The following is a 19547-nucleotide window of genomic DNA, read 5'->3' as shown; positions in this document are numbered from 1 at the left end:
ATTTACTCTTTCCATGCCCCTTATGATTTTATAAACCTCTATAAGGTCACCCCTCCATCTCCTACACTTCAGGGAAAAAAGCCCCAGTTTATTCAGCCTCTCCCTATAGCTCAAACTCTCCAACTCTGGTATCGTCCTTGAAAACCCTTTCAAGTTTCACAACGTCCTTCCTATAGAACGGAGACCAGAATTGAGCGTAGTATCCCAATAGTAGCCACTAATATCCTGTACAGCCACAACATGATCTCCTAACTCTCATATTCAATGCACTGACCAATAAAGGATAGCATACTAAACACCTTCTTCACTATCCTATCTACTTGCGACTCCACATTCAAGGAACTGTGAATCTACACACCAAGACTTCTTTGTTCAGCAACACTCTCCAGGACCTTGCTATGGAATGTATAAGACCTGCCCTGATTTGCCTTTCCAAAATGCAGCACTTCACATTTTTCTAAATTAAACTCCATCTGCCTACTTGGCCCGTTGGCCCGTCTGATCAAGATCCTGTTGTACTCTGAGGTAACCTTTTTCGCTGTCCACTACACCTCCAATTTTGATGTCATCTGCAAACCTACTAACCATATCTTCTATGTTCTTTTCCTGTGGGAGCTGGTATGCAGATAATTGCCAATTGGTGGTGTAATATCATTTCTAACGCTCAGCGAATTAGTCACATTTGGCAGCAAATTCATTATTTGTAGAGATCAGGCTTTTGAGAGTGAAAGTTGGAGAGGCAGGCTTAGCTACTAAGGCCAAGAGCAGCTCCTGTGATTTAAGGTAGCGACTAAAGCCCGATGACATGTTTCTGTGCTTAAACTTCTCAGCAAACTCAGGTTCCAGTCATGTGATGCAGGAGTTTCTACAAACTATTTAGAGAAATTAAATACTTTTGTCCATATAACAATATTGATGTAGGTTAAGGAGATACTATTGGACCACTCAGTGACCAATAGAAAGCATTTCATTCTGAGTATTACTTTGCAATTCATTTGTATCATGATCATCGTGGATGGCCGGATATCAGTAGGCAACTTATAGTTGCTATAGGTAGGAGACCAAATCTCCAGAGTTGAAGGATATGTTACTGGACTGGTTGGCTTTGATTTGTAGAATGTTCTGGAAGGTCCTGGCTAATTCCAGTCAAGAGACTATGGCTGCCACCGTCAGAGCCTGTCAGTGTTTACCATTTCTTTTCTGTTTAAAAACAAAGCTTTATAAAGCACACACACACGGACACACGCAATAAGTATGGTTACTCTTCATGGCCATCTGGTTGTTACAGTGTCTTTAAATTATATTGTCATTTCAGTGATGCTGGTTTCATGTATTCCATTTGACCAATCTGTGGTCAGATGATCATTGCAGCATTTTATGTCAATATTTGTCTTTTTAATCAGATGATAGAAGTAGAATATCAGTTGTCTATATTTATAATTATTATACCAGTACCTAAAGTTAGATGACATCATAAACTTTAAGTTTTATTGAATGGCCCATGATGTATTTTGAAACCTGTCGAAGTCACACAGTGAATTGCTTGAATTCTGCTCACTTATAGAAACAAAAGAGGCACCCACCCAAGAAAGGCCCAACAAACAGCATTGATACACATGTCCAATGATATACTTATTGGATGGATCAGTAATAATAGTAAAATGTTCCGCTGAAGAACCCTCATCGCAGAGTTAAACTTAGCAAACTCCTGAAAATTTGCTTCCTTCCATCTCAAGAATTTGATCCTCATCAGTTTTCTTTACAGAAAAGACTGTGCTCGTTATTTGCTGTGCCTGGTTGGTGGAATCTGCAAGTTTAAACATTTTGCTAATAGTGGTCTTCCCCAAATTTAGAGTCAAGACCTCGAGGGTTTATGGGCAGTTTATTTAAAGACTGCGCAAGTTGAGATGAATAAATCAAATCGTGACCTTTCACCTCTGGACCTCAATTTAAATGAGGCCCATTATTGAGATGAGAATTTCTTTTGTGTGCCAGCAACAGTATTCTTGCAATAAATGCCTTTGAGGCAGTCTTACTGGGTCCAATGCGACCTTCTAACTAAGTAGTAAATGCCACTAATTAAACGACCACAAAGATGTTGATTACAAGACATCTGTGAAGTAAAAGAAATCTATCCTGCATCATTATGAGATGCCTTTCTGAGTTAAGATGAGAAATGTTGGGGTAGGCTGGAACAAGCATTAAGGATTGGAGGTCACAGTGCTTACAGTCTTTGTGAAATGCCCGTAAACTACTGGAAACAATGAGCAGTGCAAAGACACTGCGCTTTGTTGCAGAGACATCACTGATCCATGTTTACACTGTATTGGGAAGGATACTTAAGTCATTCAGTCCCCTTCCTTTAAATTAAAATTGTTAATCTTCAGTTTTTCTTGAATTAAAAAAATGAAATACTAACCACATAAATGCTCATAACCATAGACTAAAATTTACCAGATATAATTCATTTGAAGATTTCTTGTCTGTAATTATATATTTCTTGACCAAAAAAAGAAGTTTCCCTATGTTTCAAGACAAATCCTTCCTTTCTCACAGATTGGATTGTATGTATCTAGGATTGCGTGTATCTAGGATTGCAGAATATATCTGAAATAATGGACCAGATCTTCTAATCAGCAGTGATGCTGCACTTTCAGCTGGCATGTTGAGTCCTGGTTGTAGCAATAACTCCTCTGTGCAGCCATTCCTGGAAAAGATTGCAAGTTATAGGAACAGACATAAGCGGTCAACACATTGAGTCTTCACCGTCATTCAATGGGATCATGGCTGGTCTGGTCATCCTCAAGTCCATTTTTTTGTCTTTTCTTGTTAATCCTTGATTCCTTACTGAATAAAAATCTGCTAAGTCAGCCTTGAAAATGCATATCAACACAGCCCTGACTGTCCTATGTCTTTTTTTCTCTATTCATTTGTGGCATGTGGGTGTTGCTGCCTGGCCAGTATTTCTTGCCCATCCCTAGCTGCCCTTGAGAAACTGATGGGTGAGGTATCTTTTTGAACTGCTGCAGTCCTCCTACTGTAGGTTTACCCACAATGCTATTCAAGAAGGAGTTCCAGGATTTTGACCCAGCGACAGTGAAGGAATGGCGATATATTTCCAAGTCAGGATGGTGCGTGACTTGAAGGGGAACTTGGAGATGGAAGTGTTCCCATATGCCTGATGCCCTTGTCCTTCTATATGGAAGTGATCGGGGTTTGGAAGGTGCTGTCTGAGGATCTTTGGTGAATTTCTGTAGTGCATCTTGTAGTTAGTTCACTCTGCTGTGACTGAGTGTCAGTGGTGGAGGGAGTGAATCCTTATGGATGTAGTGCCAATCAAGTGGGCTGCTTTGACCTGGATGGTGTCAAGCTTCTTAAGTGTTGTTGGGGCTGCATACATCCAGGCAAGTGGGGAGTGTTTCATCATAGTCCTGATTTGTGCCTTGTGGAGGAGTCAGGAGGTGAGTTCCTCGCTGCAGTATTCTTAGCTTCTGGCCTGCTGTTGTACCCACTGTTAATGCGGTGAGTCCAGTTGAGTTTCTGGTCAATAGTAACCCCCACGACTTTGATTAATAGGGTATTTAGTGATGGTAACACCATTGAATGTTGGGGGAGGGTGGCTAGATTGTCTCTCATTGGTGATGGTCATAGCCTGCCATTCTGTAGTGTAAATGTCACTTGCCATTTGTCAGCCCAAGCCTGGATATTGTCCAGATCTTGTTGCATGTGAACATGGACTGCTTCAGTATCTGAGGAGTCACGAATGGTGCTGAGCATTGTGCCACCATTGGCGAACATGCCCACTTCTGACCTTATGATGGAAGGGAGGTCATTGAAGAAGCAGCTGAGGATGATTGGGCTGAGGACACTACCCTGAGGAACTCTTGCAGAGATGTCCTGGAGCTGAGATGATTGACCTCCCACAACCATAACCATCTTCCTATGTGTCAGGTATGACTTCAACCATCAGATAGTCTGCCCTGATACCCATTGATTCCAGTTTTGATCGGGCTCCTTGATGCCACATTCAGTCGAATGTAGCCTTATTATCAAGGGCTGTTGCACTCACCTCACCTCTGGAATTGAGCTCTTTTGTCCATGTTTGAACCAAGGCTGTAATGAGATCAGGAGCTGAGTGGCCCTGGCGGAACCCAAACTGGGTGTCACTGAGCAGGTGCTGCTTGGTAGCACTGTTGTTGACACCTTACATCACTTTACTGATAATTCAGAGTAGACTGATTGAGTGGTAATTAGCTGAGTTGGATTTGTCCTGCTTTTTCTGTACAGGGTGTACTTGGGTAATTTTCCACATTGTCGGATATATACCAGTGTTGTAGCTGTACTGTAACAGCTTGGCTAGTAACAGCAAGTTCTGGAGCACAAGTCTTCAGTACTATTGTGGGAATGTTGTCAGGGCCCGTAGCCGTTGCAGTATCCAGTGCTTCCAACTGGTTTTGATATCATGTGGAGTGAATTGAATTGGTTGAAGACTGGTATCTGTAATGCTGGGGCCACTGGAGGAGGCCAAGATGGATCATCCACTTGGCACGCTGAAGATTGCCATGTATACTTCAGCCTTATCTTTTGCACTGATGTGCTGGGCTCTTCCATCATTGAGGATAGGGATATTTGTAGATCCTCCTCCTCCATTGAGTTATTTAATTGTCCACCACCATTCACGACTGGATATGGCAGGACTGCAGAGCTTAGATCTGATTTGTTGGTTGTGGGATTACTTGACTCTGTCTGTCACTTGCTGCTTTTGCTATTGGGTGTGCAAGTAGTCCTGTTTGGTGGCTTCACCAGGTTTACACCTTATCTTCAGGAATGCCTGGTGCTGCTCCTGGCATGCCCTCCTGCACTCTCCATTGAACCAGGGTTGGTCCCTGGCTTGATGGTAATGGTTGAGTGAGGAATAAGCCGGGCCATGAGGTTACAGATTGTGCTGGAGGACAATTCTGCTGCTGTTGATGGCCCACAGCACCTCATTGATGCCCAGTTTTGAGTTGCTAGATCTGTGAAAAGTCTGTCCCATTTCGCATGGTGATAGTGCCACACAACTGGAGGTTGTTCTCAATGTGAGGGGGAACTTTGTCTCCACGAGGAATGTGCAATGGTCACTCTTACTGATACTGTCACGAACAGATGCAACTGCAGCTGTCGGTTTAGTAAGTGTGAGGTCATTTGTGTGTTTCCCTCTTGTTGATTCCCTCAACACCTGCCCCAGACCTATTCTAACATCTATGTCCTTTTGGACCCGAACAGCTCGATCGATAGTACTGCTGCTGAGCCATTCTTGGTGGCGGACATTGAAATCCCGCACCAGAGTACATTTTGTGCCCTCGCCATCCTTAGTGCTTCCTCTAAGTGTTGTTCAATATTGAGGAGTACTGATTCATCAGCTGAGGTAGGACAGTATGTGGTAATCAGCAGCAGGTTTCTTTGCCCATGTTTAACCTGAAACCATGAGACTTCATGGGGTTTGGAGTCAATGTTGAGGATTCCTAGAGCAGCATCATCCCGACTGTATACCTCTGTGCGACCCCCTCTGCTGGGTCTATTCTGCCGGTGAGACGGGACATACCCAGGGCTAGTGATGGTGGTGTCTGGGACATTGTCTGTAAGAAATGATTCTGAGAGTATGACTATGTCAGGCTGTTGTTTGACTCGTCTGTGAGACAGCTCTCCCAATTTTGACACTAACATCTCCCAGATGTTAGTGAGGAGAACTTTGCACTGTCGACAGCGCTGTTTCTGCCGTTGTCTTTCCTAGTGCCCCAGTTGATGCCACGTGATCCATCCAGTTTCATTTCTTTGAGACTTAGTAGCGATTGGTACAACCGAGTGGCTTGCTAGGCCATTTCAGAGGGCACTTGAGAGTCAACCACATTGCTGTGGGTCTGGAGGCACATGTAGGCCAGACCAAGTGAGGGTGGCAGATTTCCTTCGCTGAAGGACATTAGTGAGCTAGATGGGTTTTTCCAACAATCGGTGATGATTTCATGGTGATCAGTAGATTCTTAATTCCGGACTTTTAAAAAAAATTATTGAATTCAAATCCCACCATCTGCCTTGCGGTCCCCAGAACATTTGCTGGGTTTCTGGATTAATAGTGTAGCGACAATACCACTAGGCCATCGCCTACCCAGTGTGTGGTATAGAATTCCAAAGATCCATTACTGGCTGAGAGGAGAAATTCCTTATGATCTGCTTTATTGTGAGGTTATGTCCTCTGGCCCTAGACTATAATGGGAAACATCCTTTCTGCATCTACAGTGTCATGTTCCCTGAAAGTCTTGTGTGCTTCAGTAAGATCGCCTTGGATTCTTCTGAGCCTCAATGCGTACAGGTCCAAGCTACTCTGTTTCTCTTCATAAGACAGTCCCTCCATATCTGGGATTAGCCTAGTGAGCCTTCTTTGACTGCCTTCAATGCCAGGAAATCTTTCCCTAAGAACAAAGAACAAAGAAAATTATAGCACAGGAACAGGGCCCTTTGGCTTTCCAAGCCTGCGCCGATCCAGATCCTCTATCTAAACCTGTCACCTATTTTCAAAAGATCTGTATTCCTCTGCTCCCTGCCCATTCATGTATCTGCCCAGATACATCTTAAATGATGCTATCGTGCCCGCCTCTACCACCTCTGCTGGCGATGCCTTCCAGACACCCACCACTCTCCGCGTGAAGGACATTCTACGCATATCTCCCTTAAACTTATCCCCTCTCACTTTGAAATCGTGACCCCTAGTAATTGAGTCCCCCACTCTGGGAAAAAGCTTCTTGCTATCCTCCCTGTCTATACCTCACATGATTTTGTAGACCTCAATCAGGTTCCCCCTCAACCTCCGTCTTGCTAATGTAAATAATCCCAATTTATTCAACCTCTCTTCATGGCTAGCGCCCTCCATACCAGGCAACATCCTGGTGAACCTCCTCTGCATGCTCTCCAAAGCATCCACATCCTCTTGAAAATGTGGTGACCAGAACTGTACACCGTAAATCGAGGGACCAAAATTATCAACTGTGGTCTAACTAATGCCTTGTATAATTTTAGCAAAATGCCCCTATTTTCATCCTTAATTTCCTTTGAAATAAAGGCTAACAATCCATTGTGCTCCTTATTACCTACTGACCTTACATACTAGCTGTCTGTGATTTATGCAGGAGTATCCAAACTCCCTCTGTGCTGTAGCTTTCTGCTGTCTTTCTTTATTTAAATAAATTCAGCTCCTCTATTTTACCTGCAAAATGCATAACCTTACATTTTCCCCTATTGTTTTCTATCTGCTGGGTTTTTACCCATTTGTATATCCTGTTTATATCCCTCAGCAGACTCTTTGTGTCATCTTCAGCACTTGCTTTCCCACGTACTTCTGTGCCATCTGCGTTCTTGGCTATGGTGCATTTATTTTCCTCGTCTATGTCGTTAATATATATTGTAAATAATTGTGCCATAGCCCTGATCCCTATGGCACTCCACTAGTTACAGATTGCTATCTTAAAATTTTCACCGTATCCCAACCCTGTCTTCAGTAAGTTAGTCAGTCTTCTATTCGTGCTAATATATGACATCCAACACCGTGGTCTCTAAAGTAGTCTAAACTGCCGTACCTTACCAAACGCCCAATATTTTTGAGTAGTTTTGTAGCTCGGTTTGTGGATGAGGCTGCACTTTGATGTTACCCAGAAGGGTAACGAGATGCCTGCAAACTAATGAACCAGTTTGGTGAGTGAACCAACCATAGCATACCAAATGTTTTCTAAAATCCAAATGTATCACATCCACTGCTTTCCCTTTATCTATCTTGCTTGTTACCTCTCCAAAGAGTTCCTCTTTATGAAGCCATGCTTCCTTTGCATCATATATATTTTTTAATGCTATGCTATTTCATCTTTTAAATTAGACTGTAATATTTTCTGAATAACAGATGTTAAATTAAATGGCCTACAGTTAGCTGTTTTTGTTCTTCCTTTTTAAATAAAAGTGTTAAGTTGAAAATTTTCAATCTTCCGGGATTTTTCCAGAATATAAGGTTCTTGGAAGATCACTACAGTGCATGAACTATAGTTACTATTTTTACAATCCTAAGATGCATTGCATTAAGTCCAAGACGCTTATTGGTCTTTTGCCTCATAAATTTCCCTGACACCTTTTTTCTATCACCAGCTATTATATTTATTTTCTCATCTCCATTTGTCCCTTGATTGTTTGTATTGTTGGAATGCTGTAGTGTTGTGAAGTTGGGTCGAGTACTTATGAATTAGATGGAAGGATGTTAGAATTGATTTGTCAAAATGATAGTGGAGAAGAGTGCATGGTCCCTTTAAGAGTTGAGGTGCTTTTCTAAGTTTAGAGATTTAAAAAAACTGCAACCAGCTCTGAAATTGAAACACGTATCAATTGACTGTGGTTGGCAGTCTCGGCTTGCTTTGATGTTAAGGCAACCAGCTTGAATATCAGCCAGTTAATTTAAAGCAGGTCCTAGATGCCAAAACCCAATTAAATTTAAATCTGATGGAGTTGACAACCTAGGGCCAAACCTATTATAAGAAAATTGAAAGGTCATCAAGGATATGTAGGAAGACGGCTTTTGAAAATTAGTGTGAGAGTGAACTACTATCAGAAAAATAACACTCTAGCTCTCGCGGAAATCTTTAAGCTCTCTGATTAAGCACCATCTAGAAGGTACCACGGCATTCTTACCTAATATTCCTGACACAAAGATTTGACGAAGAAAGAATGCCAGACTGAAAACTAGCAGAAAAGGCGCAGAACACTCTGGAAGATGCATCCTGACAGTACTTTTGAGAGTCTAAGTTTTAATTTATTTTTCTAATTACTTTGGTTTATATCAGTGGGACTCATTGGAACAGCATGCTATTAGAATTTTGTTCTGTTTGGGAATAGTTAGTAGTTAAGGGGGAATTTTTCAGTTTGTTAGTAGGTCTGTTAATTTGTTCAGTGTTAGATAAATAAATTGTTGTTGCTTATAAAGAGAGTATCAGGGATTTCTTTCATTTAACTTTTTCTTTATAACAGATTGGGAGGTGAAAGGGTGGTTATTACATTTTTCCCATTTTCTCTAGCAGATTACAGGTCAAGGTGAGCTTCTCTGGGTGTTTTGGTTTTAATTATCAAAGGGGTTTGACCACCTCCTACCGTTACAATAGTGTCTTCTTTGGCTTTAAGAGTTGTATTTTGTTCTTTTTTTTAAATGAAGAAGAGTTGAGACAGAAGTGTTGAGTGAATTGCTCAAAGCCAATAAAGCAAACAGCTTCTGAGGACTTGAGATTTTTTTAAAAAGTTGGAGCCGTAGAAGCAGGATGAACGTGTAAGATCAAATTCCCGTCAGAACCAGGATTTTTAGCATTAGCTTTCTGCACTTGCTGGGGTGTTGAAGCTGAATGTGGAACATCTTATTGCTCTCTCTGTTACAGCTAAAAGCTGGGATTCCTTTCCTGCTGCTAAAATTGCGTCTGAGACAATCTATTTTACTGAATTTGCCCTTACCTACATTGTGTTTATGGGATGCCACCATATTGGAACAGTTAGTATTGATTAATATTTTTTTTTATATATATATTATTTTGTTAAGTATTTCAATAGAATTACAGTTAAGCCAAATTTTTATTTCTTTTGTCTGTATTTTAACAGTAGTGTAGAAATACTGTGTTAATAAAATGTGAGGCTCTCTGATGAAGGGTCTAGGCCCGAAACGTCAGCTTTTGTGCTCCTGAGATGCTGCTTGGCCTGCTGTGTTCATCCAGCCTCACATTTTATTATCTTGGAATCTCCAGCATCTGCAGTTCCCATTATCTCTAGAAATACTGTGTGTTTTGTTTTATGTTGAGTAGGTTGACCAATTGAATTGCATCTGGAAGTTAACACCTTACACTTCTGTTTAGAATAAGAAGTAGTTAGTAGTTAGGCTGTCTTCTTAATACATTTTGAGGGGGCTTGGCCTGGCCCATAACACTTGCAATGTGAAGACTTGATGATAAGAATGTATTCAGCTTCTCTGCTATTTATGCCATACCCTCCCAGTTTTTACACCATCAGTTGCCATATGTGGGCAATTTTTGAAAGGTTTCAAGTATGCCTGTAGGGTTTGTGAATGGATAGATGGATTAGGAGTGAGTCATGGATCGATAAGTATATGGATTGTAGGGTTGGTGTTTGACTCAGTGAAAGTGGGCAGGATTAGGGTATGTAGTCTGTTTGATGGAGGGCCATTCAGGTACATTCGGGGAGTGCAGTGGGTTAGGTTCCTTTATTTCTTTAATCATGCACAGGATGAGAGTGTCGTTGGCTAGGTAGTATTTATTGTCCACCCCTAATAGTTTAGAGTCAACCATGATTTCAGCAAGGCATTCGATAAGGTTCCCCACATTAGGCTATTGTACAAAATGCGGAGGAATGGAATTGTGGGAGATATAGCAGTTTGGATTGGAAATTGGCTTGCTGAAAGAAAACAGAGGGTGGTAGTTGATGGGAAATGTTCATCCTGGAGACCAGTTACTAGTTGTGTACCGCAAGGGTCGGTGTTGGGTCCACTGCTGTTTGCCATTTTTATAAATTACCCGGATGAGGGCGTAGAAGGAAGGGTTAATAAATTTGCAGACGACACTAAGGTCGTTGGAGTTGTGGATAGTGACGAACGATGCTGTAGGTTGCAGAGAGACATAGATAAGCTGCAGAGCTGGGCTGAGAGGTGGCAAATGGAGTTTAATGCAGACAAGTGTGAGGTGATGCACTTTGGTAGGAGTAACTGGAAGGCAAAGTACTGGGCTAATGGAAAGATTCTTGGTAGTGTGGATGAGCAGAGAGATCTCGGTGTCCATGTACACAGATCCTTCAAAGTTGCCGCCCAGGTTGACAGGGCTGTTAAGAAGGCATACAGTGCTTTAGCATTTATTAATGGAGGGATTGAGTTCCGGAACCAAGAGGTTATGCTGCAGCTGTACAAAACTCTGGTGTGGCCGCACTTGGAGTATTGTGTTCAGTTCTGGTCACAGCATTATAAGAAGGATAGAACATAGAACATAGAACATAGAACAGTACAGCACAGAACAGGCCCTTCAGCCCACAATGTTGTGCCGACCATTGATCCTCATGTATGCACCCTCAAATTTCTGTGACCATATACATGTCCAGCAGTCTCTTAAATGACCCCAATGACCTTGCTTCCACAACTGCTGCTGGCAACGCATTCCATGCTCTCACAACTCTCTGCGTAAAGAACTTGCCTCTGACATCCCCTCTATACTTTCCACCAACCAGCTTAAAACTATGACCCCTCGTGCTAGCCATTTCTGCCCTGGGAAATAGTCCCTGGCTATCAACTCTATCTATGCCTCTCATTATCTTGTATACCTCAATTAGGTCCCCTCTCCTCCTCCTTTCCTCCAATGAAAAAAGTCCAAGCTCAGTCAACCTCTCTTCATAAGATAAGCCCTCCAGTCCAGGCAGCATCCTGGTAAACCTTCTCTAAACCCTCTCCAAAGCATCCACATCTTTCCTATAATAGGGCGCCCAGAACTGGACGCAGTATTCCAAGTGCGGTCTAACCAAACTTTTATAGAGCTGCAACAAGATCTCACGACTCTTAAACTCAATCCCCCTGTTAATGAAAGCCAAAACACCATATGCTTTCTTAACAACCCTGTCCACTTGGATGGCCATTTTAAGGGATCTATGTATCTGCACACCAAGATCCCTCTGTTCCTCCACGCTGCCAAGAATCCTATCCTTAATCCTGTACTCAGCTTTCAAATTCGACCTTCCAAAATGCATCACCTCGCATTTATCCAGGTTGAACTCCATCTGCCACCTCTCAGCCCATCTCTGCATCCTGTCAATGTCCCGCTGCAGCCTACAACAGCCCTCTACACTGTCAACGACACCTCCGACCTTTGTGTCGTCTGCAAACTTGCTGACCCATCCTTCAATCCCCTCATCCAAGTCATTAATAAAAATTACAAACAGTAGAGGCCCAAGGACAGAGCCCTGTGGAACTCCACTCACCACTGACTTCCAGGCAGAATATTTTCCTTCTACTACCACTCGCTGTCTTCTGTTGGCCAGCCAATTCTGTATCCAAGCAGCTAAGTTCCCCTGTATCCCATTCCTCCTGACCTTCTGAATGAGCCTACCATGGGGAACCTTATCAAATGCCTTACTGAAGTCCATATACACCACATCCACAGCTCGACCCTCATCAACTTTTCTAGTCACATCCTCAAAAAACTCGATAAGGTTTGTAAGGCATGACCTACCCCTCACAAAGCCGTGTTGACTGTATTTGATCAAGCCATGCTTGGAAGCTTTGGAAAGGGTGCAGAGGAGATTTACTAGGATGTTGCCTGGTATGGAGGGAAGGTCTTACGAGGAAAGGCTGAGGGACTTGAGGCTGTTTTCATTAGAAAGAAGAAGGTTGAGAGGTGACTTAATTGAAACATGTAAAATAATCAGAGGGTTAGATAGGGTGGATAGGGAGAGCCTTTTTCCTAGGATGGTGACGGCGAGCACGAGGGGGCATAGTTTTAAATTGAGGGGTGAAAGATATAGGACAGATGTCAGAGGTAGTTTCTTTACTCAGAGAGTAGTAAGGGAATGGAACGCTTTGCCTGCAACGGTAGTAAATTCGCCAACTTTAGGTACATTTAAGCCGTCATTGGATAGGCATATAGACGTACATGGAATAGTGTAGGTTAGATGGGCTTGAGATCGGTATGACAGGTCGGCACAACATCGAGGGCCGAAGGGCCTGTACTGTGCCGTAATGTTCTGTGTTCTATGTTCTACATTGCTGTGAGTCTGGAGTCGCATGTAGGCTAGACCACGAGGACCCTAAAGGACATTTGTGAACCAAATGGGTTTTCCCTAATAATCAGCAATGGATTTACGGTTATCATTAGTCTTTTAATTCCAGATATTTATTGAATTCAAATTCCACCGTCTGTCATGGTGGATTCGAACCTGGGTCCCCAGAACATTATCTGAGACTGTGGATTAACAGTCCAGTGATAATACCACAATTCCATCACCTCTCTGAAGGTATGGTTGAGTGGATAGTCAGTAATGCATATTATGGTTAGGAGGCACGACCAATTCACTTGGTGATTTGGGAGTTCATATGTTGGGGATGGTGGATAGGTTTGGATTCTTAATAACTGATTTACACTGGAGAGTTAACAGTGTAGCAGTTCTAGGGTAAATATCCAGGTAAGTAGTGCGTATCTAATCCAAGCCTCTGACACAGATCGGCAGATCAGACATTCATAGGAGGTCCAATACAGTGCACTTTCAGGCCAGCAGTAGGTTACATTTTCCAGGGGTGCAACAAGACATACTCATTGACCCCACACACATATATGACTTCTGTTCAGTGCATTGCTGCTCCTGATACTGGAAGATCTGGCTCACTGTGTTATCTAGACGTTTTTGTTTTGCAAAATGTGCTCAAAGTAGCAGTACAGTAGTAGATAATGCAGATTTGCTGTTCCATGTGCTTTCTTAACTTACATTCATTGCAGTGTTTTGTTCTCTGTTTGATCATTAAAGCATAATGAGTCATAAGGTTAATATTAGAAATGTTTTGCTGGCATTCACAGAGCAACAGAATTGCCCTGTTTGTCGGATTCATACACACCATGCAGCTTTTGTCTTCTAGAGGGAAAATGTCAGGCTTCAGTGAGCACTTGTCTTTTCACAGTGTATTTGAAATTAGGACCTCCCTGTAGAATTGCAGGCCTGATACTGTTCTCTGCAGTTTAGTATTTCTGAAAGTGACCATTGAACAAACTTTTACTGTGATCTTCAACAAAAAGTTAGAGCATAGACTTAACTAAATGCCTCTCTGATTGCAGGATGATATGAAACGCCGTTCTGTGTCAATAGATGATACACCTAGAGGTAGTTGGGCCTGTAGTATTTTTGATCTCAAAAATTCACTTCCTGACGCTGTCCTTCCAAATCTACTTGATCGCTCTCCAATTGAAGAAATAGATCAGCAGAATGAAGAACAGAGGAAAGCAAATCGACACAAGGAGCTGTTTGCACTTTATCCAGCACCGGATGAGGTTTGAAAATTACATGTGTTTGATAGAGCTGTGTGCCAAACAGTTTCAATTTTTGTCTTGTCATTTTCACGTAACATTGTTTAACAATAATAGTGTGAAATAATACTGTCTAACTGGTCACTTCACTAAGAAACTGTGGGATTGCAGATGTAGGAAATGAGAAGTATTAGATGATTTATTATTTATTATTTATTATTAAATGATGTAGTAAGGTGAACTTTCTGAGAATAGAATGTGATTTACTCTGTATCTTTCCTATGCTGTACCTCTCCTGGGAAGACTTAATGCTGACAGAACATTATCTACATTGGGACGTATTCCAATATTATCATTCTATTCGATGATAAACAAAAAACATTCACAAACTAAACAATTATTATATTTTGTGGTTGTTCAAGCATAGCTTGTAATGTGAATAAACTAACAGTAACCTACTGAGTCATACTCTGTGATATGAACAGTTTTAATTCCACTTTCAAAATGTTAAGTCACATTGGTATAAGTTAACTTTTTGGGAATAATACAATTACAAGTTCCTCTATTTATTTAAAATGGTTTTAACTTCTGCTGTTCAGACTGTCAAGGGCACTTCCCAATCAAACTGAGCTTGTGGGTAGTTGCAGTTCCACATCAAACAGGTGCTTTGGTTGCTCCTTCCCACATGCTGGCTTGAGACCTGCTATGTGCGGAAATTGATTTGGGAGTGACTCTTCCTTGTCTCTTCGAGACCACTGTTACCACCCGTTGTCACCTTATTGGTGCTTTGCTTTGGTTTTTTTTCATTTCCTCATTCTCAGGCAAGCAGTGAAACAGGAATTTTGCACTTATTGAGTAACTAGTATTTTTCTGAGAGCTCCTTTTTAGATAATATTTAGGGTTGCGGTCAGAAATTGCTGTTTCCTCCCTGCTCTTTGAACAAGTAACATTTGGAAGATGGGGCATACAAAATAAATTGGGTGACAAGCCTGCTGCCTTCTCTTGTCTCCTGACTAATCTGGCATATTCTGGAGGGGGAATTAAGGAATTGGCAGGAGGCTCACCTTTAGGTCTATTGAAGTCATTACTTGAAGAGTTGGCTGCCAGTTAATGGCCTTGTACTGCATTCACTGCATGTTTTTGATCTGCATGCTCACGGCACCTTTCACTGCAGGCAGGAGAAAGGCAAATCCTTTGTGAGATTGCCCTGTGCCGCCTTCCAAGATAGCACCATTCCTTTGCCTCTTTCTGAACTAACACTTTTCCTGTCACTGGGGGAGGGGGCATGTCTGACACTGATCCAACTAAGAACGTAAGAAGTAGGGGTAGGAATAGGCCATTCAGCTCTCAAGCCTTTTCTACCATTCTGTAAGGTCATAGTTGATCCACTAAGGGTCTCAACTCCTCACTTGTGGCAATTATAGTGACCGAGATCGGTGACTTGTGTAAAGAGCCTCTTTGTTGAATGTCTGCAGTGGCACAGCTCAAGGCGGGATGGAATCCAAAGTACAGTTTTACAGTAGCCTCTCTTATATACAGTTTTTACACACATTAAAATTTTAGCACTATGGTGTCACACAGTTGTATCTATTGTACACAAGTTTGGGCGACATCTGTCCTGAGGAAGCAGGAGATAGCTTAAGCACTTGCTCCCGTGGGATTAGAATGCCTATCTGTTCTGAGCTTGTATAGTTAAGAGGTGTTAGTCCTTTTGTTTTTTAAAGTTAGCAAAATGAGAAATACTAGACCTGTATGATCGAAGTAAGTGGGAAATTATACATGTATTAAATAAAAGTGTAGAAGGTATTAAACTGATCTTCCACAGCTGGGTTGTAAGATTTCAGTTACCGGTTCCTACACATTTATTCATGCAGTTTCACAGAGGGGCTGTTTTGATAGTAGGTTTCTTAAAGGGAGTAGCGCCCTATTTAATATGGATTTAAAAAGTACATTAGTACAAGATCTAAATGAAAGCTAGAAATAGGTAGTGCAGTGTTACAGAAATAGGTAGCATATAAGGAAATTTCATTGAGATAAAGAGCAGCAGACTGTAATGACATGCTGGTGGAGGAAACGCTTTGATGTCCTGCAGCCAATCAGGTCTTGAGAGATGGTTACTGAGGGCTAATTAATATTATAGTCTTGCCATAGTTTTGAGTGGGTTATGGAGACAGGTTGCAGGGATGGCATTGTTTTGAGTAGGTTACAGTATTAACAATTAATCAGGGGTAACCTTTGGTACAGAAACTGGTCTAAACACTAAACATGGGGCCAACAAGAATTGAAAGGTGTAAAGAAACAGTAATGGGTTGGCAACCTAGGAAGGGATGTTTCATTTAATTTATCTTATAAGAGTAAAGTGTACTACAAAAACACGGTTTTATAAATAGTAATGCAGTATAATAAACATGGAGTACTTGAGAGTGAGTTTGTAAAGAGAATCACAGTGCAGTATATCACACATCCCCAAAAAATCTTGTATGTTTCCATAAAATCACCTCTCATGCTCTGAACTCTACTGAATAAAGTCTGACATGTTCAGCCGTTATTGACAAGTCAACCCTTTGTTCCAGGAATCAGTCTGCTGAATTTCTCCTACGCCTTCAATGCCAGTTTGGCCTGAATTAAATGCAAGAACTAAGACTATACACAATACTCCTGGTGCAGCCTCACCAACGTGCTGTATGGTTGTAAAAAAAATCCCTATTTTTTAATTCCAACCCCCAATAAATGCCAAAAGTCCATTTGCCTTCTTAGAACATTGAACATAGAATATAGAACTGTACAGCGCAGGAATGGGCCCTTTGACCCACGATATTGTGCTGTACATGACACCAAATTAAACTAATCCCTTCTGCCGGCCCTTGGTCCATATCCCTCCATTTCATGCACATTCACGTGCTTAAACATCCCTATTGCATTTGCTTCCACCATCACATCTGGAAGTGTGTTCCGGACTTCTACCACTCTTTGTAACACAGCTTGCCCCTCACATCTCTTTTGAACATTCCCCCCTCACCTTAAATGCATGCGCCCCATAGTTTAAGACATTTCAACTCTGGTAGGAAGATTCTGGCTATCCATCCTGTCTATGCATTTCATGATTTTGCAGAATTTTATCAAGTCTCCCCTCAGCCTCTGCCACTCCAAAGAAAACAACCTGAGTTTTTCTAGCAGAGATAATGGGAACTGCAGATGCTGGAGAATCCAAAATAACAGTGTGGAGCTGGATGAACACAGCAGGCCAAGCAGCATCTCAGGAGCACAAAAGCTGACGTTTCGGGCCTAGACCCTTCATCAGAGAAGGGAATGCGGAGAGGGTTCTGAAATAAATAGGGAGAGAGGGGGAGGCGGACCAAAGATGGAGAGAAAAGAAGATAGCTGGAGAGGAGAGTATGGGTGGGGAGGTAGGGAGGGGATAGGTCAGCCCATGGAGGACGGGCAGGGCAAGGAAGCGGGATGAAGTTAGTAGGTAGGAAATGGAGGTGCGGCTTGAGGTGGGAGGTGGGGATAGGTGAGAGGAAGAACAGGTTAGGGAGGCGGGGACAGGCTGGGCTGGTTTTGGGATGCAGTGGGTGGAGGGGACGAGCTGGGCTGGTTTTGTGATGCAGTGGGGAAGGGGAGATTTTGAAGTTTGTGAAGTCCACATTGATACCGTTGGGCTGCAGGGTTCTCAAGTGGAATATGAGTTGCTGTTCCTGCAACCTTCGGGTGGCATCATTGTGGCACTGCAGGAGGCCCATGATGGACATGTCATCTAAGGAATGGGAGGGGGAGTTAAAACGGTTCACGACTGGGAGGTGCAGTTGTTTATTGCGAACCTAGCGGAGGTGTTCCGCAAAGCGGTCCCTAAGCCTCCGCTTGGTTTCCCCAATGTAGAGGAAGCCACACCAGGTACAGTGGATACGTTGGCAGATGTGCATGTGAACATCTGCTTAATATGGAAAGTCATCTTGGGGCCTGGGATGTGGGTGAGGGAAGAGGTGTGGGGGCAAGTGTAGCACTTCCTGCAGTTGCAGGGGAAGGTGCCGGGTGTGTTGGGGTTGGAGGGCAGTGTGGAGCGGACAAGGGAGTCCTGGAGTGAGTGGTCTGTCCGGAAGGCAGACAAGGGTGGGGATGGAAAAATGTCTTGGGTGGTGGGGTCGGATTGTAAATGGTGGAAGTGTTGGAGGATGATGCGTTGTATCCTATCTTCATTTCTCTCCATCTTCGGTCCGCCTCCCCCTCTCTCCCTATTTATTCCAGTTCCCTCTCCCCATCCCCCTCTCTGGTGAAGGGTCTAGGCCCGAAACGTCAGCTTTTGTGCTCCTGAGATGCCGCTTGGCCTGCTGTGTTCATCTAGCTTCACAATTTGTTCTCCGAGTTTTTCTAGCTTCTCCTTATAGCTCATACCCTCTAATCCAGGCAGCATCCTGATAAGCCTCTTCTGCACCCTCTTCAAAGCCTCCACATTCTTCCTGTTATGTGGCAACCAGAATTGAGTGTGGTCTAACCAATGTGGTGCAAAACTTCAAGATGACATCCGGACTCTTGTACTCAGCTCCCTGACCAATAAACGCAAGCATACCATATGCCTTAGAACATAGAACATTACGGCACAGTGCAGGCCCTTCGGCCCTCGATGTTGTGCCGACCTGTCATACCGATCTCAAGCCCATCTAACCTACACTATTCCATGTACGTCTATATGCCTATCCAATGACGACTTAAATGTACCTAAAGTTGGCGAATCTACTACCATTGCAGGCAAAGCGTTCCATTCCCTTACTACTCTCTGAGTAAAGAAACTACCTCTGACATCTGTCCTATATCTTTCACCCCTCAATTTAAAACTATGCCCCCTCGTGCTCGCCGTCACCATCCTAGGAAAAAGGCTCTCCCTATCCACCCTATCTAACCCTCTGATTATTTTATATGTTTCAATTAAGTCACCTCTCAACCTTCTTCTTTCTAATGAAAACAGCCTCAAGTCCCTCAGCCTTTCCTCGTAAGACCTTCCCTCCATACCAGGCAACATCCTAGTAAATCTCCTCTGCACCCTTTCCAAAGCTTCCACGTCCTTCTTGTAATGCTGTGACCAGAACTGTACACAATACTCCAAGTGCAGCCACACCAGAGTTTTGTACAGCTGCAGCATAACCTCTTGGTTCCGGAACTCAATCCCTCTATTAATAAAAGCTAAAACACTGTATGCCTTCTTAACAGCCCTGTCAACCTGGGCGGCAACTTTGAAGGATCTGTGTACATGGACACTGAGATCTCTCTGCTCATCTACACTACTAAGAATCTTACCATTAGCCCTGTACTTTGCCTTCTGGTTATTCCTACCAAAGTGCATCACCTCACACTTGTCTGCATTAAACTCCATTTTCCACCTCTCAGCCCAGCTCTGCAGCTTATCTATGTCTCTCTGCAACCTCCAGCATCCTTTGTCACTATCCACAACTCCAACGACCTTAGTGTCGCCTGCAAATTTACTAACCCTTCCTT

The 19547-nt window shown here is 42.8% G+C and overlaps 1 protein-coding gene across 15 annotated transcripts in view; it reads left to right on the top strand.

Annotated features, from left to right (window-relative positions):
- The window catches only part of dock7 (dedicator of cytokinesis 7), a 173041-nt gene that overhangs the window by 23499 nt on the left and 129995 nt on the right, over positions 1-19547 (top strand). For all 15 annotated transcript variants that reach the window (XM_048539932.2, XM_048539944.2, XM_048539943.2 and 12 more), the window contains exon 6: positions 13869-14081. In XM_048539932.2, the coding sequence (XP_048395889.1) occupies positions 13869-14081 (213 nt within the window). The remainder of the gene's footprint in view (positions 1-13868; positions 14082-19547) is intronic.

The sequence above is a fragment of the Stegostoma tigrinum genome, chromosome 8, assembly GCF_030684315.1.
Source record: "Stegostoma tigrinum isolate sSteTig4 chromosome 8, sSteTig4.hap1, whole genome shotgun sequence".
Classification (NCBI taxonomy): Eukaryota; Metazoa; Chordata; class Chondrichthyes; order Orectolobiformes; family Stegostomatidae; genus Stegostoma; species Stegostoma tigrinum.
Note: the sequence above shows the minus strand (reverse complement) of the source record. Positions and strands in the feature narration are given on the sequence as shown.